Source organism: Bombus huntii, chromosome 5, assembly GCF_024542735.1.
Source record: "Bombus huntii isolate Logan2020A chromosome 5, iyBomHunt1.1, whole genome shotgun sequence".
Lineage (NCBI taxonomy): Eukaryota > Metazoa > Arthropoda > Insecta > Hymenoptera > Apidae > Bombus > Bombus huntii.
This window is the reverse complement of record NC_066242.1, coordinates 7,070,850-7,097,022: the sequence shown is the minus strand read 5'-3', so window position 1 is coordinate 7,097,022 and position 26,173 is coordinate 7,070,850. Positions and strand designations below refer to the sequence as shown.

The 26,173-nt window shown below is 40.1% G+C and overlaps 1 protein-coding gene across 4 annotated transcripts in view; it reads left to right on the top strand.

The window, feature by feature from the left end:
* The window catches only part of LOC126865811 (homeobox protein cut), a 159,691-nt gene that overhangs the window by 116,937 nt on the left and 16,581 nt on the right, over positions 1 to 26,173 (top strand). For all 4 annotated transcript variants that reach the window (XM_050618707.1, XM_050618709.1, XM_050618708.1 and 1 more), the window contains exons 3-4: positions 15,059 to 15,377; positions 17,297 to 18,535. In XM_050618707.1, coding sequence (XP_050474664.1) covers positions 15,059 to 15,377; positions 17,297 to 18,535 — 1,558 coding nt within the window. The remainder of the gene's footprint in view (positions 1 to 15,058; positions 15,378 to 17,296; positions 18,536 to 26,173) is intronic.

Genomic DNA, 26,173 nt, shown 5'->3' with positions numbered 1-26,173 from the left:
CCGCGGAGAGGCCTAACTAACGTTCGGAGCCACCCTTCGAAATTCACCCTCGGCCAGCAGTGAGACGAGGGTGTTCGTACGGGGAACGAGGCTAGAAGCTCGAGAAAGAGGAACGGGTTGCGCTGGGGTTGTGTGTATACCTCCGAGGAGCCGACGCGAGTCCATGGAAGCACACGTCAGAGTATTAACGAAATTTTAACCAATCAATGAGAAGTTCATTAGCCCGTACCGCGAGCATTCCCTCCCCACCTTCCGACCCGATCCGGGCCTACCTCTCTCTCTCTCTCTCTTTCACCCTTTCGATGAGTAGTATCGCCAGAGATCACGTGGCGGTGATAAAATACAACACGTACATACATATATATAAACCACCCTTATTGTTAGCCAGGTTGAATGTCTGCTCGTGAAGAACACGGAACGATCGGTCTGCCGAGGAGTTGGTTGCTTGGATTTGCTTTTGCGCACTTTTTCCGATTGTAAGGAAGATTGTGTATCTATAATGCTTGGAAGTTTATTCCATCGGACAGTTATTGCTGCTGGTATTCAAAGTGCAACCGATCGGGTAGAAAGCCGTGTCAGGAGGGTTGCTTCGTCCTTTCTTTTCCTTTTTTTTGCTGCGTCATTTGTCTCCAATATCTTTCGAGCTACCCTCGATACGATGGACAGTGCAGGCGGAGAACTCGACGACGCTTTGGTACCGCGTTACGCGGCTTTGCCGGTGCGAAGAAGATCATTCAAAGAGATTTCGATAATTTGTAAAAAGTATCGGTTACCTTGGGATGTTCAATGGTCTCTTAATAATGCGGAAGAAGATGTAAAGGAAAAGGGAAGAAAGGAGATTCTTTCGTTTACTCGAGAGAAACTAATTTGATAAACTTTAGAAATACGTTTCAGCACGCTTAACACGTTCGCTGCTGATCGAATTTTCAGTACTTACAATGATATGTGATAACGAATAATTTCCACGCAACACTTGTTTCTATATATTATTACATATAATATATTATGTATATTTATACAATTATTGTGAAAATGTTTTTTCTTTCATATTTAATTCCATATTATACATATATTAGTAGCGATGATTGTATTTCCAAATTAATATAGAAATGTCGTATTTGTAATAGATTGAGAATTGTTAAATACACAATGTATTATTCCTATACGACTTTTTTTAAATACGGTAATTATTAGAAGTCAAACGTAGTAAAAATTCCTCTTACTTTCGTTCATTTACATTTTTACCTAAATATAACACTACTACTACTACTAATAAGCTCGTCACTTTTACGATCACAAAGAATTCGGTATTTTAATCAAAATCCGATTTCGTTATATAATTTTCCTTTTCAGCAAATATTCCTACTTTTCCAGATTATTTTATGTATCATTTTAAAATTACAAATTTCCTCTTTCGTATATGATTTTATCTCCTCAGCTTGATACATATAAACGCATCACTTTTTATCCTGGATCATTAAAAATTCGTTTGAGATATTTGTTCAATTAACATACAGTATCAAATTCTATTTTTTAACATTCTATGCCTATGAAGGGAGGCTGCAAGAATTTGCTTAATATCTTTTCCATCGCTATTTCTCTTCCTTCTATTCTATAATTTCATGAAATCTAGAGAAACCGGCTTATTCATAAATGTATGGAAACACGCACGCTTCTACCCACTCGCAGAACATCTTTCTCATTTCCAAAAAAGCAACAAAAAATCATGGAAAGCTAGGGTCCTTAGGTGGCGCGTCGGTTCGCCTTATCCTTCCATCCCGTCACGGATCAACAGTTAGCAAATTGTCCCCCGCGTCCGCTGGTTTTTTGCCCGTCCGTCATTTGTCTCCGATATCACTTCGTTCCCGTTCCCGTTCCCACTCGCCGTGGCCCAGGGACGCGCTACAATATATCGAATAAGCCGCAACGACAAAAAGAGCCGGGCGACGCCGCGAAGGAAGGGTTGCGACGGTGGCGGAGTTGGCCCGTGGGAGGAACAAAGACCGCGGACGGCGTACGGGGGTGGTGGTAGAAAGCGATATAAGCGGAAAGGGTAGCCGACCGCGTAAGGGAGGCGCAGACGGAACGAGCGAAAGAGAAAGAGGGTGGAATACGACGAACAGAGAGAAGTATAGGATAGGGGGTGGCATTTAAAACCGAGACGCGCGGAGAAAAAGAGATTTGCATTGCCCAGGCAATGGGGTGGCCAGGGGTGGCACGGGGTGCGGTTTTCTGTTGCGGAAGACCGAGGGGGTGAGTAACGACACGTATCATACGCGGAACCATATAACGTCGGCGGACACGTACGTTCGATATCGCGCTCGTTTTTACGGGGAAGTTCCACCCTTCGGATCCACCAATTAGACCACGCGAAGGAAACCCCCGTGCCGGGTTCTCCGCGATCTCTTCGCCTCTTCCACGTGTGCTTCAATGTATTTTCCGCGGTGTAACGCTCGGTGTATCGGGTTTCTTTGGCCGATTTTTTTTTTAACACTACGCCTGTTTGAATCGAAATTACCGATTTGCAACCGTCTACAGGAATTTTGGGGATTTATGGGGATCGTAGATCTTCGAATTTGAACGAGCTACTTTGTCAAATACATTTCCACGATACGTATCTGTACTTTGGTCTGTAGGATCTAGCTGTTCTTTTCGTAATAAATTTGCGACGATTTTGTGCAAAATTACAAATCAACTATTAAACCGTATATCCTTAATTTTAATTCGAAGAGATTTCTTATCGTAACAAAATACTAAGACGCTTGTAGAAAAAGTATTTGTAAACAGTTTTCGTGTTTTCATTGCTTGCTATTCTTTAGAATCCCTTACAATTTTTGAACAATTTTACTTTAACCGAGCTCGCACGAGAATTTTCTAAAACAGATGCAAACTTGTTCCCTTTGTCTAATCTGCAATTAACTCGATCAGAAATTTGTTTCTTATAATTGTCGTCATATCTAATATTATTAATGATTCTCCATAGCTCATAAATATATAAAATACAACCATAGAAACCCGACAGGCCTTTCCAAGAAGTCAAGGAATTTATGTGGCGTAGTACATTGCGAACGAATAATTAAATAAGGGATTCCGAACCATCGATGGAATAACGTGTTCACTCGAGACCGGAGAGTCAAATCGCATCCCCGGATCTGGTCGTTTCGTCGTCGCGTCGCTGCTCGCAACTTTCTCATTAGCCAGCGCGATAATACGGTGGCCGCGTCCGTGCACGCGACGCACAATGAACGCGCGCGATCGCCGGCTTCCCGCCTCGCATAAATGTCACCGAACACTTCGCAGGTATATCGAACGCTTCTGTCAATAAGCGACGGCCACCGCCACACTGTCGTCGATTGCAAATCCGATGATTATTAAACGAACGACTCAGTCTTTCACGCCTTTCTCTTTTTCAAACTAGTCGACTTATTATTCATATCGTTTAACACGTTGCTATTAAAATTAGCTAACCACCTTTGTGGTGTATATAATTATTTTTCATAAAAGAATGGAATTTCATATTTCTTTCTGTGGATAATCAATATTGGAACAGTAGAATCGCCAATGGCGATTATTATCTTATTATAATTCGTTTATATAATAATAATAGTTGTATGATCATTCTTATTATTATCATTCTCGTTCGGTTTCTGCTTTCGTAATTTGCACGGGGAAAACTATGCACCTGTTAAATATGAACATGGTTGGATAGAAGCTATATGTTTGTCCGACCACTCGTCCTAGAGAAATATTGAAACAAGAAAATGACCAGTTACAATCGGAGATTCTCTGTGAGTTAATTAATTTTTGTCGACACGAAGTAATTTCCACAATTATTCAAGAAAGAGCTTTATAAATTGATTGATCTTTTCCAATGACAAATGGAGCTGCATGTGTATGCTCTAATTATTCGTTCGTGTCGTTCCTTTCACAAATTTAATTTTGCCGAATATTATATACCGTGGACATATTTAGATTAATGGAAAATAGCTATCGATCTTTTTCAACTAAAATAATATTTATATTATGTGTAGTATTAAATCATATGTTAGGCTAAAAGAATCTACTTATAATTAACAACTCGTTAGCTCTTCTAACATCTAACAATATGAAAGTACTTGAAATGATAAATTTTTCAGATAAGTAAAACTGTTGAAAATAACATTCTATAGAATCGTAGAAAATTCAAAAAGGGAAAGAAACATCGAAATTATAAATTTTAGCAACAGATGGAAAGATCGGGAAACGAAGGGTGCGAAGAGAAATCAAAGTTTCCGAGGTACGAAAGCAAGAATTAGAAAGAGAATCGAGCAGAAGGATTAGAGAGGATTCAGCGAGAGAATCGAGCAGAAAATCACAGCACGAGGAAAGGAACCTCGAAGGAACATCGAGGAATCGAGGGTCACGGAAACAATGACAAAAGGAAAAAGAAACCAATGAGAAGGAGAATCTGAGATTGAGAGCGAGAGAGAGAGCAATCCTCTCTATAACAAAGAGCAATGACAGAAATAAAATAGACAGCAACACTGAATACAGCGTAAAGAGAGACAGAAACAAGGACAGAGAAAGAAAGGGATACCATAAGAGAGCGAGAGAAAAGATAAACGAGAGAAAGACAAAGGGAGGGAGGGAGTACCACTGTACAGAAATGGTTTCGGCAAAGAGTGCCCTCGCTGGTGCTCGCTCGTAATAAGCATAAATCCTCGGAGGCTTATCTAGCGGCGCCCAGAAGAACGCTAAAATAAAATATCATACATTCTGCCTTCTACCCTTCGTGCCAAGCTATGTTACGACTACCACCCCCTTCTCTGAATCGTCCGTCTCCACCCTACTTTCGTTTCACCTTCCACGGTTCGCGGATAACGCTAATAAAATATTTTTACAACAAAATATTTCTTTCGTAAACACGTTACTATGAGATCTCGAAAAGCTCCTATGAGAAAAAGGGGGAAGAAGGAAAAGGAATCTATCTCATTTGTCAACGATCATGGAAGGAAGAAGGAAATGCTCGGGAAGATGAAGATAGCAGCGTTCGCTCTCGAATCTGGGTCAATTAAAACAAGTTTGAAAAAAGAGATCTCGCTTCTATCGTCCCGGTTTCGATCGCGTATCGAGGGAAGGCACCCGCGTTTGCCAATGAGTCGGAGGCTGCGTTTTAGATAGAAAAAATTCGATAATCAAGTAAGCATCGAAGTTGGAGAAAAAACGACAGTCGAACGTACAAATACGAGAGAGAGAGTCTTGTACCGCGGAAGGGAGACGAGTGGAAAAAGGTGGACGGAGGTCAGGATGGATTTTTGTGCGCGTCGATGCAGCGCGAGATGTCGGCCAAAGGCACGTAGTCGGTGTAATGAGGCGAGATACATTCGCCCGGGGGGCGGCCCCGTCGGTGGTAGTAGCTGCCGGAGAAGCTCTGCCGACCGGTAGGAGGCACGGGGGGTAGTCGGAGGGAAAGGGTTGAGCTCGAAGCCCGATCAGTCATTAGACAAGTGGGTATTCACATATATCGAGTTGTAAAATCGATAGGGGTGTCCGTTAGCCGTGTATCCTGTAAGGAGACGTTGGTGGGGATGAGATGCGAGCAGATAGGGCGGCAGAGGGTGGTCGGGGGGAGGGACACAAGCAGGGAAACGAAGCTCTTCGCCTCGACATCAGACGGACGAAGACAGAACGCAAACCCCTTTCCCTCTTCCCGCGCGCTTCCCCTTCGACCCCTTTTGTTGCTTCGCCATCCACCACCCCCTGCCACCGCACGTATCCAGTCCTTGCATATTAATCCTGCCCATAATTCCCACTTCCCAGTTTGGGCAACCCTTCGGCTCCGACTGCCTCGCTACCCCCCCGTTGAGAGAGCGAAAGGGAATCAGAATAAGCAAGGGAAAGAGGAACCGGTGCGGTGGTGGGCTGAGAAGGGAGGGAAAGGGATAGCCGCCTCCTATCGATTGGGCTTTCTTTCCAAGCCCGGCTTTTAATTGGCATTCTCCCGTGGCGAGAAAAGGAGAGAGCCTCCGGAGATCTCCTCTAACCCCACCGGAGGGATACGCGCCGCTGCGTTACCTTACGAGGGACGGCCAGCCCGCGATCTTTTCCGCGTGATACGAAATATTCCACATCGCGATCCACCGACTCCTGTTTCCGGAGAGAACTCACGTATCTGTATAATACGGAGTCAAGTTTGTGGAAGATATCGCTATCTTGGCGAATGTTTCGGTACTTTGATACTTTGGATTAGAACATTGATTTCTAGCAAAGCGGAAATTAGTTACCTACGACTCGTATAGCAGTTACAAAGAAAACTTGCAATCCTCCGCCAGGAAGTCAACCGTTCGATCTCCCAAAGGTAAACATTCCTCGAAAACAAGAAGAGGAAAAGGGACGGAACGGTAAAAAGTTCTTCATCGCTTAAAACCCTTATCGTAGTCGAGTCGATATTAGTATCGAACAGGGAAAACAAAGAAGACTAGAGAGCGCGATCCCACGGCGCGTATAGTATCAAGCATCGGTCGAAACTTGCGTCATCCCCTCCTCCTCTGGAAGAAAGGAGATCCACGGCGGAAGCACGCGGGCTCCTGCGGCCATAACGATCCCCTCGCGGCGCATCATTGGTGGACAGGCAACGAAAATTAATACGCGAAGCAACCGGCCTCCTTGCGCACCCCCTGCGTGCCGTCGCGCACACGTACTCGTTTCCGCGGTCACGTGTGCGCACCCCCGCGGGCACATAAGTGCGAGGAGGGCTGCGGCCGTGTGCGTGAAGATTGATTATACCGCGGGAGAAAATGTGATCAATAGCTCGACAAACAAAGACCCCTCGGACGCCTGTGTATAATGCAAATAGCAAAAATCACGGAGCTGGGGCCGGCCGAGGCGCACAGAGGGTTGAAGGAGATGATCGACGGTCAAGAAACAATGGCAACGCGCGCCGGCTACTTGGAGCCACGCTCGACCCGACACCGTCCCCTTTTCTCAAACCCTCTCCCATCCCTGTTTTCACTCGCCTTCTCTTTAACCGGTGCTTTCTCCGTCTATCGTTCGACTTCTCACCCTCGACGCCTTTGCTTCCATTTTAATTTGCATACGGCCGATCATGTCTTCCGGTCCGACTCACCTTCGTCCTGTTACCCCCGCCATGCTTCGCGTCCATCGATCAAGCCTCGCTTGTTTTTACCCCCCCCCCCCTTCTCGTAACATCACCCCTTCCACAAAACGGTTCTCGTGGTCACTGGCCGTGCCGTGCAACGCTGATGATGCCTCGTTGTGTCCCCTCTCGGACCAAGATCCCGTTAACGAGGATTGCTCCTTCTATCGATGACGTTGTTACAGTACGAAGGTTTCTTTGGCTGGAGGGTGAGGATCATACAGTCGCCGGAAGAAATAATGGGCGAACGGTCGTGACGTGACTACGCGGTATATTTTTTTAGTTTTTTAGGATAGGGTTGGGTTACGAGACTATTTGGTGGTTTTATTTTGAAATAATTTCTCTGTGATGTTTGAAAATGCAGCGCTAGAAATTGAGTATCGTGAGTTGCATTGTTAAATTTATAATACAAATACATATACGGTTCGCAATGTTTTGGATATTTGCGATATTTCTACATATTTTCCCTTTTCTTTGCTGTAAAATCTGTTTATCTTTAAAGAGTAGCTAAAATGAATTACAGCTTCCTATTTGTCAGCAAAAAGAAACATATACCCTTCGTAACCAACGAAATACAAAAAAGCAAAAAGTGTTTCTCTAGAAAAAGACGAAAAGGATGGAAGAAAGGATTGATCTGTCAAAAAAACATTCGCGAGAAGGATCGCAAGAGACACGAAAGGAGAGAGAAGCAGAGAGTCCGACCAATGAATCACAACGATTACAATCTCCTCCTCTCTGATAAAAATAAGAGAAGAGAAGCTGCGGAAGGGTGAGAAACAGAAGGGGTGAGAAATCGCTGTTGTCATATCCTAATCTCTTTTCCTCCCTATGAAACTAGTTTCCCTATCCCTCGTCAAACCTGATTAACTCCTCATCTGTTCATTTAAAGTTTTTATGATTTCTTCGAATGATTCGTACGATTGGTCAGAATTTTCTCAAATTATCCAAAAGATGAATGCACGTTGGATCATAAGCTTTATTTCTCAAGCGAACACATCGAAGCTTTACGACGTCGGTCTGCCCCCATCTTTGTTTCCTTTTTTCTCGGTTTTTCAAGCACGTCGAACGATACGATTCCGAATTTTATTCGCCTGGAACCGTATCACCGGCTTGGTGCTCGTATCTTTCATTACCGGCTGGTATATCGGCCAGACAGATTGAACGATCCAAAAGCGGGACAAAAAAAAATTTATGATCCCCGTGTCCGCGAAATATCCCTATTCAGCGGCGATGCCATAGGTCAACCTGAGATCTGGGGCAAGATCGAAATTCAATATGGAAGCGCAACTCGTGTTGGCCTGGCCAATCGAGTGCCCGCGGATTTTACGAACCACTCGGAGACATTAAATTTTACGAATTCGCGGACAGAACGAACTCTCTGGCACTCTCGCAGTTGATGTTATCGATACTGGCTGGTTCTTAGGCAACCCGGTTTCAAACTGCTCGAATTAAGCTTCGCGATGGCTGGATAATCTACCAATTCCTTAGCAGCACACCGGCTAATTGAATTTCTAGGGGTATATAAGGCATAGTAAATTTCTAGTAGCAGCGTTCGTTGGATTGAGTTTCTAGTAGCGTGACGATCCGGTCGAGTCTGCAGCCGACCCAGCCAATTGAGTATTTAACGGCGCCAAGTTGTTAGTAACGATTCACCGCTATTCACTTCTCACAGCGTGACAGTTCTACCGCGTTTTAAACCGAATGGCTGGTTCAATCGATTGTTCGATGCCATTGTTGTTTGGTTAAAACTCCAACCTGTATAGTAGATCATTTTGTTTAATGAGCCGAATCATTTTCTAATGCGGAGAACGAAATTCGGAGATGAAATAAGGATGCTAGTATAGAATTGTAGTAAATTAATTATTTAAAGTTAGTCGATCGGTTATTCAAATATTATTTTCACGCAAATTATCAAAGGTATTTAGTATCTAGAGCTGTAAAAGTGAAAATGTTTGTATTTAATTAAACAGCCAGAATTGTATTAATCCGGAGTTAATCTATTTATTTCTGAATCTTTTTTATTTGTTACTTAGTTCAATTTAATATTCTAAAAAAGACACAATTAAAACTATGAACTAGTTTATTAAAATCTTTAGTTCCGCTATTGTAAGAACTGTTATTTATGTGAACTATTGTTTCAAATATTATTGTTTACAATATTAATATTATTACGCGTAATCTCTTCGAAGCCTTACGATCTTAAATATTTTTTCCTCGACTATTCTCCTTCCTCGTTTCATTCTTCATTATCTTTGCTTTGTCCTCTTCGTCAAACGCGTGAAAGTCTCGTTAAAATTGTACAAATTTGGTCAACAAATGTCACCGAATTCAGTATACCTGTACATTGTAAACTATAATGATATATTATATTATATAAATATATAAATCATTTACAATATTATTAAAATAACTCTTTCAATACACGTTGCATCGCAATTTCTTATGGAATACCCATACACCAAACACAGCTTCCTCTCTTCTTTCACATTATCTGGATAAGAATTCTATTTCCGATTCCTGAGCAGGAAAAAAAATTCGTCCAGTTGATTGTCGCATTCACGGAGATAAGTTCGACGATATCGACACGCTGTTAATTCCAGCTGTCCTTCCTCTCAGCTTTGCCCGCAAAGCGATAACCTGCCCCATTGCTAATGGCAGACATTATTACGAGCAACTTCGAGAATTTACCCCCACGTCTGCCCGCAACCCTCCCCACGTGTATAGAACATCAATGCGTAAGTACTTATCTCTAACCCGCGCCATCCCCATTCCACGTCGCCGTGTGATCGAAACGCAGGCTAAAGTAAACTTAAAGCTGTAGGCGTGTATATCGATTGCGGCTGAGGACAATTGACAGGTAGCTGCCCCTGATAAATAAACTAAAAGATAAGACTAACCAGTACTTTGTATCGAAGACCTTCGACCTCGTATAACCACCAGAGACTAGAAGTTAGTTGGAGAAATTGTATGGTTAGCTTTTAAAAAATATTCTTCGCAGAAGAGGGCGATACGACATACTGATTAGGGCTTTTTAACCTTCTTATATTACTTGAATTTAAGTATTTTCAGCCTACTGCACTTTTTCATTTTCAACGTAATATTTTTGATCAACTTTTTGATTTCTTTAGTTGATGTTCCTGGAAAGAACAGGATAAAATTGTTATTCTTGTTTCAATTTTATGTTCGTTTCTCTCAAAAGCATTAAAAATTCCTTTATTTGATGAGATAAGAGGGATGACTGAGATATAAAAAGTTCCGCGTATTTAGATACCGCGGTAGTTAGCTGTGTTTTTAAAATTAGATTCTTTAAAACGCGATATTAAAAATAAGATGGTTCAATTAATTTTCCATTTTCTATTTTCTAAAAGCAATAATATGTTTATTACGTAAGTTACAATATAAATCGTACAACCGAAAATCAAATTGTAACATTCTATAGGAATTCTATATGAAACATTGTTACTTCTATATTTTCCACATGAAACAAGTTACTTCAATAAGTTACACTAATTAACTAAAGGATCAATATATGTACTTGTTTGTGATAAAACTGATCTCAAGTGCACATTACATTTTCTTTACAAAGTCATTGAAAAAGAAACCAATCCTATTATCCATATCGAATAAAAAAAAAACAATTTTTCCTACTGGGTGAAAAAAGTTCATTCTAAAAATGTCCAACGTAAACATAATCTAAAATTTTACCTTTATATATTTATAATTATTATATGATACTTTCAACAACCAATTACAATTAACCTAACCATATAGTGTTACAATTTTTCGTAAATCTCACGCCTACTATAATTACCGTAACATTAAATAATGCGATTTCCAAACACAAATTCGCGTTCTCTCTTAATGCACCCGTTTCCACAATTATATTTCCTGCGTTAGAGGAACGAGGAAAGTACAGAGGAAGGAGGAAAGAAAAAGGGTGGCATGTTTGTTTGTTGAACACCGTCGAAAACAAAAAAAGAGAGGGAAAAGGAAAGAGAAGGGTTGATAAAAAAGGAAGAACGACGCTTTTTTTTTAAATCCGCAGCTCATTCTATCGGCTAGACCTGTCGATGCATGCCGGAGGCGTGAATTCCGCGAAATTGAAGCTTTGCTCCTCAATTAACCCCCGGAAAAGGGATGATGCCTCACCGGGGAAAAACAATTGGTACGATCTCGTTCGCATCGCCCGTTGCACCGTGCAAAACGCATTCAGGTTTAAAATCGTCCCCCTCTCGCCTGCTGCCGGCTCTTTCCACCCCTGGCTACCCTTTGCACACCCTCGCAACAGATATTTTCGTCGAGCTATAGCCGGTCGCGTAACACGTGGATGGGTTCCGATTCGAAAGTTCCGAGCGCTCTCGCGATTCATCGCAATTGATCGCGTCACGACGTGATTGCCTACCCTTTCCCACCACCTTGGCTGTGCCATTTTTGCCCCGTTCATCCCAAGAACTACCCTCGTTAACATCCACCTTAGCAAGGAATAAAAAATGTTGCGATAATTAAAGATCACAGGGGAGAAACATGATAAGTACATTTCTTCTTGCTTTTCTGGTTTTAATGTCACTTTTTGATTAAACAAAGGAAAAGTTAATGCGACATAATTGAAAATCAGAACAACTGAACATGACAGGTTTAAAGGTGCAAGTATTTCAAAAATAGCTGGTGGGCTGGCGAAGTTTCATAGTTACAGATATAAATTATTAAATTTAGTTATTTGTTAATTTTATTATTAGGATAGTATACAATATTTTAATATATTTAATATTGTTTTTAATTTTACTTTAACATAACCGAATCTTATCGTGTTCGATTACGAGCAAACATCGGCTATTTTCTGTAACTATCCCTTTCTTTATTTGACAATATAAATGGAATAATTGTTGCTATTGATAAGGCTGTTTCCTGTAGTTTCTGGATGTATTGGTTTTACCACGATCACGCGGTGGCTTCCTTTTCTTTCACGTTTTCATTGAAATTATTTTAACAGAAAATTGTACCAATTATGCCATTATCTCATCGAAGACGCGGTGTGAAATTAGTGATATCGATATTCCCATGGATCTTTATGTAATTGCTGTTTTTATAACTGATGTGTTAGCATTTCTCAATTTTGCCGCGATGTGAGTTCTTCGCTTTGTGGTTCAAGTTTCGATAGTGTTCGCAAAAATTCACGATTCTCAAATTTCATGTTTTCCTTCGTCGACCCTGTCCAGAGTCCAGACACAATAATGATGATTCCTGATAAACTTCGATAAATAGCAAGATTAACATATTGTGAAACATAAACGTGTCTTCATTTGTTTTCTACGCAGTTGCCTAATATCTCATCACGCAGTTTTAAATTTGTAGTACGTTGATCGGTAACGTGATGTTTCGTGACATTACAAATACTGAAAATTTTCAATAATTTTCTTTCGGCAAGATGACACACACACATTCACACGAAAGCATAATAATAGAAGAAGGCATTCCGTGACGATAGATTAATCGATGACAGCTGCCCGAAATTATTGGTGACGTAGGATCAATAGATAATGGAGAACAATTATTACTTCAACGATTTTAATATTCTAATTATTTATTTTTATTACAACGATTCTAATATTATAACATTGCGACGATTCTAATATTTCAATATAAATTCATTATGCTTTCTTAATTATGCATTCACGATAAGCATTTCTCTGGTCCTTTCAGAATATTCAGACTTCGTAATCGTCTGCTAATATTCTTCTCTCAATTTCATCAAATATTCTATCCTCCTCTTTTCATTTCTTTCTTGTTTTGTTTAAATCTACTGCATTTTAATCGTTGTTTTAATCTCCTTTTTTTTTAGCCAATGTGTGTCTCTAAGCCTGTCCCCTGGTTCTTGCTCCCTTTTCCTCTCTCTCTCTCTTTCCCTTTGTTTCTCCACCTGATCTGCTATTCATTCTCCTTTTTGCCTGTTTGCCCCTGTCTCTCTCTCCACACCATTCTTTTTCTTCATCTCCCCTTCTCGTTGCACCCTTTCTTCCTGATCGCATTTTCCAACACGTATTCATTGTACCTATTCATACGGAGCCGAATGAAACAGCTAGATGGGACTCGAATTCTCATGCAATTGATTACTTTCCAAGGGGGCGGAATAATAATACTTTCGTTATTGATGCGCGACTCGACTACCCCGCTAGATGTCCGTATTATTCTACAATTACGGAATAAATTCTCATAGACGGCGATGTTTTATCCGACTAATCGATACCACAACCCTCGTTCGATATATCTTTTTGCAAAATTCCTGTTACATCAACTCAATTGTATATGAACATACAAAATGTTCAAGATTACTCATAACACGATTCCTTTAACGTAACTTAGATTTGCAATTCAACGTTTTGAGATTTCTATTTTCCAGACTTGCAGTTTATTTTTTATGAGTTTCTATTCTTTTTTCATTAGATACAAAAATAAATTATGTCGTATTTACACTACCATCGATAAAAAATAAACACAGCCATTGATTTAATTAAGATCGTTTATCAATTTTCAATCAAGGTGATTATAAACAGTTGTGATTAAAGAGTGATTTGATTAATAGGTTAATGGTTCAGGATAGGCGACAGAATGGGAGCTTTCGTTAGGCAAAGCTTCATTCATTAAAAAAGCAACGCGTTACAACGCAAAGCAAAAAGTAACCGAAACTTTCAATTCCGTACAAAATGGAATATAACAAATAAAAAAAATAAAATACAAATTAAATATGCTGATTTTTTTGGAAAGTGACACGACACGGAAAAGCTAGACGATTTAGGCGTAATTTAATCCAACAATAATTACATTGAGACTCGGCGAGATTTAAAGTTCCTGTTCGGTAAGCGGCCGATATCGATTCGGTACAATCGATTCGATAAAATTAATAAAGAGCTCCTGCTAAGCTTCTTACTCGCTGATAAACGGCCCCCGAAGCGGACCGTACTGATTCAAGGGGTAGAAAGGAGCGGCTGGGCTGGATTCCGTGAATGTGATTCTATATTTGTATCGATGGTAATGTAATTACGTTCATGTTCGCTTCATGACAACTGGGAACAGGTATACCGATTGGCGAGCACCGCTGGGCGAGCCAGCAATACTAGTAACGCGATACGATGATACTTTATACAATTAACCACGATACGAGTCCCCCATTTTATCGACGCATCCGTAAAGTAATTAATAAATTCGTTAATCTTTCTACTGACAATCGAGAATTTTTATTTTAGAAGATTTTTATAGATAATTTCTTGTTTATTTAATGTATAGTGGTTGTTAAAGTCGAATGCGACAATAGGTTTCATCTAACGTTTTCATACGATAAAAAACACGTGTTTCTTATTTTAAGAAAAAAAAGGGAAAGAAATCATAAATGAATAATATAGATGAGGCACACTGCTTTGATGAAAGTAGGGCATTTTTTACATATTCAAAGCAAATATCTATGTCTCTTGATTTACTACTAAACAAATGAATAGCGCTCATTGTCTTTCGCGGGTTACATTTCGTAGTATTAGTAAGTAACAAAGAAATCTGATTTAACAATCTCTTTCACAAATTAAAGTCAAGAAACCGAATAGAAGATAAAGTTCGTCATCAAAAATTTTACATTCATCTTGTCTACTAAACAAAATATGCGAAATGCGCTTTGAACACACATTGTTAATTAACAAATAGTACAAGACAACTGATATAAAATATCAATCATTTCGAACTTATACCAGATCATACCCTAATGTTCGTATTATTCTTTGACTATGTCATTGTATCATAAAGATGTCACATTTTTAATATTGTAACATATACTGTAATCATATTCCATAGAAAGAAGAAAATTCGATTCTTAATTCACTAGAGACGATAATCGATTCAAAGAAGAATCTCATCAACGAAACAAACGTTTGCTTTCAGATCAGTCAGCTGGTCGAGGAAGTGTCCAGGTTACAGCAGAGCCTGCAGCGTCTTCAAGAGACGAGCGCACAGGCGACGGCGCGGCTCGAGGAAGAACTCGAGGCGCGCAGACAGCACATCAACAGACTAGAGAGCAAACTAGAACGACAGAGGGACTATGACGACCTAAAACGCGAGATAAACGCACTAAGGTCGGTCGATCTCTCACAGATACCAACCGGTGAACCTGGCAAGAGCTTGGAGCACCTTCTAATGGAACGCTCGAAGGCGCTTCAGCAAACCGAGAGCTTGAAGCCATCCAATACTCCGGACGCGCTCGGTAAGTCCAACCATCGATCACATTCCCAAAATCGTTACTTCGTATACATGACATTCAGGAATCCATTGACTCGCTTCTCTTTTTTTTTTTTTTTTTTTGTACTTGAAATATCACCAACGTTAGGTCAATCTTTATAAAAATTTGGCAAAAGATTTGAAACGATTGTTTGAAAGAAAAATTATCGCGTCTGCTTTAGATCAGGAATTTTTAGAAACACTTGTTTTAACATCTGCAAAGATTCTGATTGCAAAGAATCTAGATTTCATATTCTAGCGGTATATAAATGCGGTCACATGCGTGTGCAGCATTACATATACGAGATAACTGAGAATAGTTGAGAAAATCATTCTATGTATAATAGTATCACTGCTACTAATTCCTGTGCTAAAGTGTTCTGGTCTTCGATTCCCCGACTCTCTCTCTCTTCGAGGCTACGTCGAAGGGCTCAGTATCGTGTATAACAGTACAAAAAGGACACGAGTCACGCAACGCGGACGCTTCTATAAAGAACGAGGGATGACTGAAGGAGCTTACCGAGAGAAAAGGAACAACAAAATAACTCTTGCTTGCCATTGTGTTCGCACTTCTTTTTTAACTCTTTTCATCTCTATCCATCCTCCTCTAACCTCTCTCTTTTTTTCTCCTATTTAACTTATTTCTCTCTTACCCCTACAATGTTCCATTATCATGGCTCTGTTTTATCACTTTTTCTCTATTTACTTTCTCTGTCGCTACCGTGCTTCCGTCTTTTTCTTCGTATCTCTATTTCCTATATCCTTTTCTTTCCTTACACTCTTATATCTCTGTATCTTTTTCTTTCTTCGAAACGCTGTCTCTTTCGTTCTCAAGCCTATTTTCTCCGGGATATCCTCTACCGCTTAGATTGCACATTTTTCGAGCTACTCTCTCGCTGTGGTGCGTGAATCAACGCGCCGTTGTAGATGGTACTAACGTAATCGACGATACCAGCACGATATTACATACATGTATATTCTCCATAAATGAATCCGCGATCCTTACCAAAACACCATCGGACATCTCCGATTCATCCAACCTCAAGTCCAGCTTACATACGTCAACCGGAGACCTAGCCCCCAAACCACGAGCATCTGCACGCTGGGAAACGTAAACCTCGTACACGCAAATTTCTAGACGGTACATGCGTTCGGGATACGATATCTGCCCGGGTCAAAGCATTGTTCCGCGAAGCAAACTTTATTATACCGAATCGATCGGGAACGAACAAAGAACGACAGAGCGAGAGAGAAGCCGCGCGAACGTGCCAGAGAGGGATACACGACTGCTTCGTTTTCGGCTTCCTCACGACGCGTTACCACCCACTCCAATCTCTCGCGACTTTTTCGAAATCCCTTGAAAAGGAGCAAGTTTCTTCTTTCCTTCGGCGAAAAGTAAAAAAGAGAGACGTTTATAATTAGAAATGTTTCTTCGTTGATTGCGAGGAAGCTCGAGAAAGTACAGTCACAAGATAAGAGAAGATAAGATTTCTTTTGACGATGATAGTAATAGAAAGTGGAATGTAAGAATTAAGAGGAGTAAGTAAAATCCAATTTTCACTGACACGCGACACTTTTCCTCTCGTTGGGCCACGTTGTTCCTCGTTTGTATGCGTACGTGGACCACGCGACGAAGCGTCGAAAAAGAGAGTCTCGGTTCGTCGTCTATCGTCCAGGAAGCTACCGAAGAACTTAGGATGACCAGTTTGTTACAACAGACGACGCGAGAAAGGAGAAAGAAATGATCGGTGATATCAGAGTTTGTGATCTCCGAGTTAAATGACGAGTTCGAGTAAGAATTTTCGAGTCCGGTAATCGCGGAACCGTTCTAAGCTTGACTGTCACATCTAGGTTGCGTGTGTGAGCTCGTGTTGACGCGGCCCCTTGTGTTTTTGGTGGTTGCAGGTGGACTATCGTCACCCCTGCAGCGCGCCTCAACCGCCTCACCCCACGTGGTCGGAGGTGTGCCGCCTTCGTCCCACGTGTCCTCCCAGCAACCACCGCCACCGCCCCCAGCAGCAGTCTCCCTACCTCCGCGTTCCACTCCGACACCATCTTCGGCCACCTCGACGACATCCAGTCTCCTCTTCCCACCTCCTCTGCAAAACGTCGAGACCTTCGGCTCCTTCCTCGGCGAAGAGATCGTCGCAAACTGGAGGCGGACGTTGGAGAGGTCCATCATGAACCAACAGCAGCAGCAGCAACAACAACAGCAACAACAACAACATCAACAGCAGCAGCAGCAGCAACAGACGACTTCTTTAAGTCAATTGTCGCAACAGCAGCAGCAACAGTTACAGCAAGCTCAACCACTGATCGGTTTACACCCACCGACCACTAGCAGTAGTTTAAATCATCTTCCATCGCCAACGGATCCATCATCCAGCTCCAATACGCCAGCCAAATCGAACACCCCGTTAGGAACCACTCCATTGAGTTGCCTTGACGCCGAGAAGGCACCGACCCCGGTGTCCGGACACGAAACACCCGCGCCACCTACCCCATCTTCTACCACCGCGTTGACATCACCGCCGAGCTTTCAACCGCCGACGTCGATGGTCGAGACAACAACCTCCTCCGCTTCCGTGAACGGTGGAAGCGTGACACCCGCCGTTTCAACGGCACCACCACCTAAGAGCCCAGCAGACCAGGAATCCTGCCACAATAACAATAACAGTCACCATCTAGCGAACAACAACATCGGAGGTCTGAGTGTGCTGGACACACTGAAGAGCCCGTTTCGGTTCGACGATAGGACGCATCCGTTTCGATTCAGCGACGAATTCGGTGCTGCTGGAATGGCTGGAAGATTGGGTGAATCACTCATCCCAAAGGGCGACCCTATGGAGGCTAGGCTCCAAGAGATGCTACGGTACAACATGGACAAGTACGCCTCGCAGAATCTAGACACGCTGCACATAGCCAGGAGGGTCAGGGAGCTGCTGTCGATACACAACATCGGTCAAAGGCTGTTTGCCAAGTATGTGCTCGGCCTCAGCCAAGGAACCGTCAGCGAGTTGCTAAGCAAACCGAAGCCTTGGGACAAGCTGACGGAAAAAGGTCGCGATAGCTACAGGAAGATGCACGGCTGGGCGTGCGACGAAAACGCTGTAATGCTGCTTAAATCTCTGATACCCAAGAAAGGTGAGTACCTGTGAACTGTACGACAGCTCTGTCTCTCCAGTTTTCCCCGTTTTTATTGTTTTCTCTGGACACGCATATGTGTACAATATGTACGCATACTTCTATCAAGCGGTGAAGATCAGACATCTGCCAGAAGACAGGATCGTTAGAGGTTACGTGTTTCGTGCTCCTAATTCCAGGCTTTGGATAAAGATACATTATACGTGTTATACATGTGGTGTACACGCTTCTGGTAACATGGCTGATCGGATCTTCGATCAAAGAATCCCGGAAGTCGTAGAAACAGGCTACAGATGTCGGATCGCCTGTCACATCAGAGGATACGAGTAATTGCTTCCGTTTGTTCTTTGATTGTTGGGAACGGTGCTCATCAACAAGTTTGGCGACACAATGGATGAAGATGTGTATGAATTGCTTTATGGATTATCGCGAGATAAAGATAGTTCAAAATGGCTTAACCTGTTGATGATTTCACCAGTGATCTATAAATGGCTCGTTCCAGCTTCGCCGCTGACAATTGAACGTTTGACTCCTACGAAATCTTTTCTGCCTCGCACTGCCAATAATCTGTTCTGCCGAACCACTAACCATCAAACTGTCAGTTAACTATTTTTATTTCGGCTGTCTAATACGGGTGTTAATGGTATCTCTACTTGGTCTAACTTCACCGTGGAATAAGGACACGTATAACCCTTGAACCGGAGGTCGCATCCCCCTCGATGAAAGATAGAGAAACAATTGTCGTGGTAGCACATGCGTTGGTGACGTCGTGAGCTTTCACTCCTCGTTTCAAGAAACTCTGCAGATAAAATAAATAATCAGTTACAATTTTGTCGTGTTTTCATATTCACTATCGTTCATAAGCATTAGTAATACATACTTCCACATTTTGCGAATATATGAAAATATACTTCGAATGAAACTCTTTGATATAATAATTTTGATCTTTGATTTTATATCAGGTAAATCATATTGGCCCTTTAGTTTATGATTTTTTAATTGGTATTTAAATAATCCTCAGCTATTCGTCGCTATAAAACAAAATATTTAAAAATATTGAATCATTATACGTAGTTCGTATTTGATGACTCTTATTGAAGAATCGAAGCTAAAGCTAGCGTTAAAATTAAACTGCGAAACCATAAAGCTATATAAACTTTCTAATCAAATCGTGCCAAGTGTCCAAATACTTGTAGTCTATGACGTATCTACGTGGATCATGACCTTTCATCGAGTTTAAGAGATAATGTTAAAAATAATGCTATCTATTTATGTGATTGTTGAATTCGATAAAGGGTACGAATATAGGTCAGGTACTTTTATTCAGAAAGATTACTTAAAATAGTCAACAGGGAGGCATCTTAAGATATTTACAGGTATTCGAAGCATCTCGGCGTTATAGGGTACTGCGCAACAGGCTGTTTCGCCTCTACGGAGGACCACGTGCTGAAATTGAACTGCAATAGGCATTTCTCGACCAAATATTGCACAACTATAATAATGAAATATCAGTGTTGAGAGTGATAGAACCTGTTACAATCGAACGAAAATGTTTTTCATGATATTACAATACGAATGTTAATATATTACGTAAAACACTTTCGAACGTCTTCGCTTATCGTTACTTTATCACGGTTTACAAATTGAAGAAGGTTACGTAAATAAAAATAATTATCTACTGATTTGAGAATTGTTTCATTCATATTTACAACTTTACGCTATAATTAAAAGTTGCTTAGACCATTCGCGTATTCTTCTAAAATTCTTTATCGCGGATCTTGCTATGTGATTCTATGAACAAATTTAATTTCAATTATGATTAATTATCTATATTACCTATCAAAGGTAAAATAAAATACTCAAACTAATGCCTACACGAATCATTCTAACTTATTGCGATTTAAAACTATTTCACTATCAAAATCAATTTCACGATCGTCATAAACTGATCACCTTATGATGCAATTAATTCCATAGAACCACTTGAAAAGATCAATTGTACGCTATTAGGCGACGGTCTTACTTAGTTCGACAAAGGTTGATGGCATAACACCTAAGGATGACAGGTGTTACGCAAAACAGTTGGAAGATGACGTTCGATTTCGTCTTTAATAGTCTTAATTCAATTATACAGCCAGTTGACGCACCATGCTTCGCTATCGATTGTTCGCTGCGTTTGGCAGCCATATTGTTTAGACTAATAGCTCTTGGGAGTAGGAAACTGGGGATGACTTCTAGGCAAGGGTGCAATACATAAAGGGCTCCAGGAGAGAAAGGAGAATGAGAGAGGGGAACGAATGGAAACAGGATCCAAGAGAGAGGATAGACGTTCTAGGTACCGCTGCATTTATCGCAAAAGGTAATTTACACTTACGCCAGATTACCGAGGGATCGCAGAATCGCTGTGGAACGCATTCTCTCCGCGTTTCGATCCGATCCAACCTACTAATTGCTTGCTATCGAGACAAAACGATAAACTGTCTCACGTGTTTCCACGATCAGATCGAAGATTTTGAAAATGGACTAATAATTTCCAGTAATTAAGGCTATGAAGATAGCAATATCTGGATGTATTAGCGTATTTTAGCAGCAACGTACGTGTCGGTGTAGTATAAGCTATTATAATAATAGAGAAAGAGATCCAAGTGAATGTTATTGCCCTAACACTATCGTACGCTAATGTAGGATATAATATATGTTCTATATAGATACCGGAATTAAATTTTCATTATTCTCTATTTTTAAAACATCTGGTTTTATACCGTTTCAACGATTGCAAATAATTATTGCTGAATCCTATAATATACATCTATAGGTATACTTCAAATATCTTGCTCTTTGTTGGGTCATTGTATAAGTTTCATCGTTAGAAAGTGTCCATTCTTTTCCTCGCTCTTCTCAACCTTTTTGCTGAACTAACCTAATCTCGTTAACAAAATAAACAATTAAAAATCGTCGTGCGTTGGACGCACGTAGAGAACGGCGCATCATTAGAAACCAGAAACAAGAAAACGACAGAACTCCTGAAACTTAAAGTATCATCGTACTTTCCCACTCAACGTCCTAAGAATATTTGTAGTTCATATTACACAAAAGTATTTTCCAACAAACTCACCGTCTCCCCAAACCTTTCTCGAAGCTCCATCGTACGAGAATTAAAAAAAAATCCTCGCGTTTACCAAAAACAGTTTATCTTCTAAAAGCGTCAATATGGATGAAAAATTCGCCGCGCGATCCCGTATTAGGATGGTTCTTCCAGCCGCATTACACGCTTCGGAGCGATTCTTCATATTTTTCCATGAACCAGCGTCGAAAACCGCGAAACGTCCATCTGTCGGCGCGAAAACAATGCAAACATTCATTACGACGGTGGTGCACGCGCGTCGAAATCCGTGTTCCGTCATAAAACATTCGCGTTCCGCCGGTGCCCGGTGACATGAATCACTTCGGGATACATGGTCCCTTGTTTTTTATCGTTACAAGGTCACGTTCGTCGAACCACTGTTCGTCTCACTTATTAAACCATATCCTCTTCTCCCGTAACTCTGCCGGCCACCTATCATTCGGCCATGTCGATCGGTTCTCCCCTTTGCTTTTTGTAAATATTATTTAATACCGATGGCTGCGCGGAGAGGATGTACGGTTGCCATAATGGGGTATCCGCGTCCGACGCGCGAAATATCAAACGACCGCGTATAAAATATACGGTAACCACGGATAAATGCATGGCCGGACGAGGTTCCAGCAGGAGGAAAGGGAAAAAGGTCGACGCAGACGTCGTGCATCAATGGATTGTCGGTTTCCGTCGAATCGCCGACAACGATAATCATGTGCATCGCGCGGCAAAAAAAGGAAAAAAGAAATACCAGGAAAGAAGGAAAAGAGAAAGAGGATCATGCGGAAGGGTGAAGGGAAGAGGGAGGGGTGAAACGATGCGACAAAAATGGGGACTCGTAGAACGACCATGTGCTGTCTGTAAAATTGCGGCTACAAGCGAGAAGCTTTGTAACGTGTAACATAGGTACCTTGAATTTCCGAATTGGTATTAGTATTAATCGGAGAAAGAATGGTAGTTGATGTTTTGTTTGTTGAAACTGGAAAAATGGAATCTTCCGAAGAATCTTTTCATGAGATATTCTTTTATTATTTGAGGTTCATTTATGGTTAGTTTTTAAATATTCGGTCAAATGTTGTGGGACTAGCGAATGGAGAAAGTCTATCATAACAAAATTATTAAGAGGAAATTGTAAAAATATTAGATGTTTCGTTTTCATCGAAATAATGAAATAAAGGAGATTTGTGGTAGAATTTGAGCTATAGAAATCGAGAACTTAAGATACATGGACAAACGGTCTATCATCTTTTTTAATCGATTTTATAATATTTTCATAAATATTCATTCAACCGAGGATGAATATAGACATTCGTTAATAAAAGAATGATTAACAAACGTACCAGGTTTTATCGATATTATATTGTAATTACCATCGATATTATGTGATAAGTGGCATCGATATTGAACAAACGTAACGTCATCGCTGCTTCGACGGACATTTTAATCGCTAATTATTGCACCAACTTCTTGTTCACGGTTGCAACGAGCTCTTTGTGCTACGGACGGACGAGTCGTCGGCTGTTTCTCAATTCAATAAACGTACTTGCGGCATTGTTCGAAACTTCCATAATCGGTGGTGATTTATGGGCAAAAATCGATGTCTTTATTTCCGTTTGAAAAGACGATACTTAAAAGCAATAAATAAGTTCTTGATGGATTTAAATCAAGGCCTGATACAAAGAATATTTCCAACGGTGAGTTAGTCTTCTTACTCGTGTTTTAATAGATAGTCGATGCGGAATATTCGTAATTAATTAATTAATTAAACGTTTGTTTTGAACGATACAAATATATTTATCTTCCATTCATAATTGTATCATTGCGAGGGAAATGAACAATTTAAGAACAGATAATGTAGGATTGAAAAGGTACGAGTAAAAAAATAATTTAAGAACAGGTCATTTCACTGTTATTCATAAAAATAATAAAGTGTATATCGGTTGTCATTTTATATTTTTAACTTTATAATATAAAATATACTAGCATTATTTTACGAAAAAGAGTAGGGTATCCTGTATATTAATAAAGTTCCATTAATTATAGTTATTTCAAAGCTTGCCAAACATTAAGTAATTTAGACAATTTGAGAGAAAATAATTATATCAAGACTGGATATGCTTCACAAATCATTTAGAAATATAATTTCTTAATTTCGTAGACCGTTAGATAACAATTTTACAAGTAGGAGCCGCCATCTGGGAGCAAATATCTTCAGTTATAAATAAATATTTACTGAACTGTATCGTAAAAATCTCGTGAACTTTACTAATGCTGTGACAAATATACCTGGATCTTGGCCCACTATTCAGCGAAGCGCGTTCGGACATCATTTATTATTGCTCATGGGCGGTGCAATACAATTGATCTAAGCTGGTCCAAGAGCAACGCACCACGCGATTACCGTAATGAAGATAGTTGGTACTAGTCCAACGCTGTTTATCGAGAGATTTTCTTTCTTTCAGGTACAGCTCGCGCTAATCTCCCGTCAACTTCTCGGCTGATATATTAGATCGTCTCATAAGACTTGTTGTTAAATCAAACTCTTGATACGAATTTAGTAGAAATTGTTTGGCAAAGATTTTCTTCTGAAATCTCGAGAACCACATTTTCCATGTTCGTTACATACATATCTTTTTAGTTACTTCAGTTACTTAAAAATGAGTGTTGCATTATTTTTCTATTCTTCATCACAAATATATAAAAATATATAAGCACAACGAATAAAGTTACGAATGATTGTTCTGTACATGTAAATCTATAAAAATTATAGAGTAAATATCAAGAGAAGAGAAATACTTACAAACAATTAATCTATAAACATCGAACTTGAAAAATAATAAAAATTTATAAAATATTACGTGAAGATTAAACTCTAATAATCGTCCGTTGCTCTAAAAATGCTCTACCGTTTTATCTTTTGATTAAAAATAAAGAAGAGTCGATTAAAAGATCGACTAATGAAATTTTCCCAATACGTTTCGATCACGACATTTATCATTTTTACGGAAAAACAATGAAATTACCGGCGCGCCGTTTATCTGTTTTATTTCACTCTTTGCTTTGATGTCGATTCATTATTCAGCCGGTTTTAATACTGACAACGTTCGTTGCCCGAACTATCTGAAATCACTGGAATTCTTTTTAATTCAGTTACCCTTTAGAGCGTGATCCGTTTATCGAAATGCGGATATGCATCACCACGGTCATAGGACTCTAATTGTGCGATTATAATTGTAAAGTTGTTCTACTGCACGGCTTGAAATATGCTTGTTATTTCCTCTTCGCCGCGAGACCGCGTAAATAAATGAGATGTAAAACACAGGAAACCGGTGCACCATTGAAGTTTTGATTTTTAAGTTAGCCGATCGGATTCGCAGGAAGAAGGAACGAATATTTCTAAAATAAGATTCAATGTTAATAAAATCCTATTTACTATACTGAAAATAATTAACATTATATCTATTCTTCTATATCCTTTACATGAAATGTTTCTTCGAGATTTCATATTGGTTAATCGATACTAATTAAATTTTTCCCCGCCAACGAGAATCATCAAGTTCGAAACAAACCAAGAAATAAGTTCCACCATTTGCAAAAAGAAAAAATATTAGAAGGAAGAAGATAGGTACCTCATTTCTCTGAAAAATTTTTAGAGAAAGATACTCCATTCTTGGAAATTATTTTCTATATAAGGTCGTAACTGAAACAAGTATTAATTAAAACGCTCGATCGTAACGTTCATTGACCCAATCCGGTAGAGATAACGTTATCAGAGTGCGCGATTGCGATTTCGAAATCCGATTGCGTAGGAGTTGACTATGAACGAAAGAGCTGAAAGATTCGAAAGAGTCGTGATTCGTGAATGATTCAAATTCCTTAACATAATCAGAACCATGATTTTCGCCTGAAATATATCGGTATCGAGAATCGTTCACGCTTCACTCGTGTACGCTTTCTAATCAGTTTTCAAAGTCGGTTTGAATTTCACTCGTACAGTAACAACTATACGACGATCGTCTTTTTTTTCTCTCTTTACTTATTTACTTTTTTCTAATAGCACGCTTTAATTCCTTAATTGCGTGAAAGCATCGGAACGTTACAAGATCGGCTCGATCGCTGCCAGTCTCTACGGTATTGCGTACGATTTATCGCTGGAAACCGGGTTTTTCTCTAATTACTGCCTCGAGATAATGTTTCTTCGAACTAGTTACGAAAATTCAACTAAATCTTCGCTGTTTAAGTTAATTTTCTGACAATGAGTTTCATCGAACAGACAATTTCTTAGATCAAAGTCAATGACCAGAAAAAGCCTAAGAACACTGAAAATTATAATTGATTGGAATGGTTCGAGTTTGAAATATAAATTACTTTTGCTGCTGTTGCTAGTTACCTTATAGAGGCTAACGATAAAATTTCCACTGATTAATTGACCATGATTAATTGATTTCGTTATTTTATGTTTGAAGAAATCATTAGTTCCAGAGTCCAAACATTCTACTAAATCATTATACCGACTATCAAAC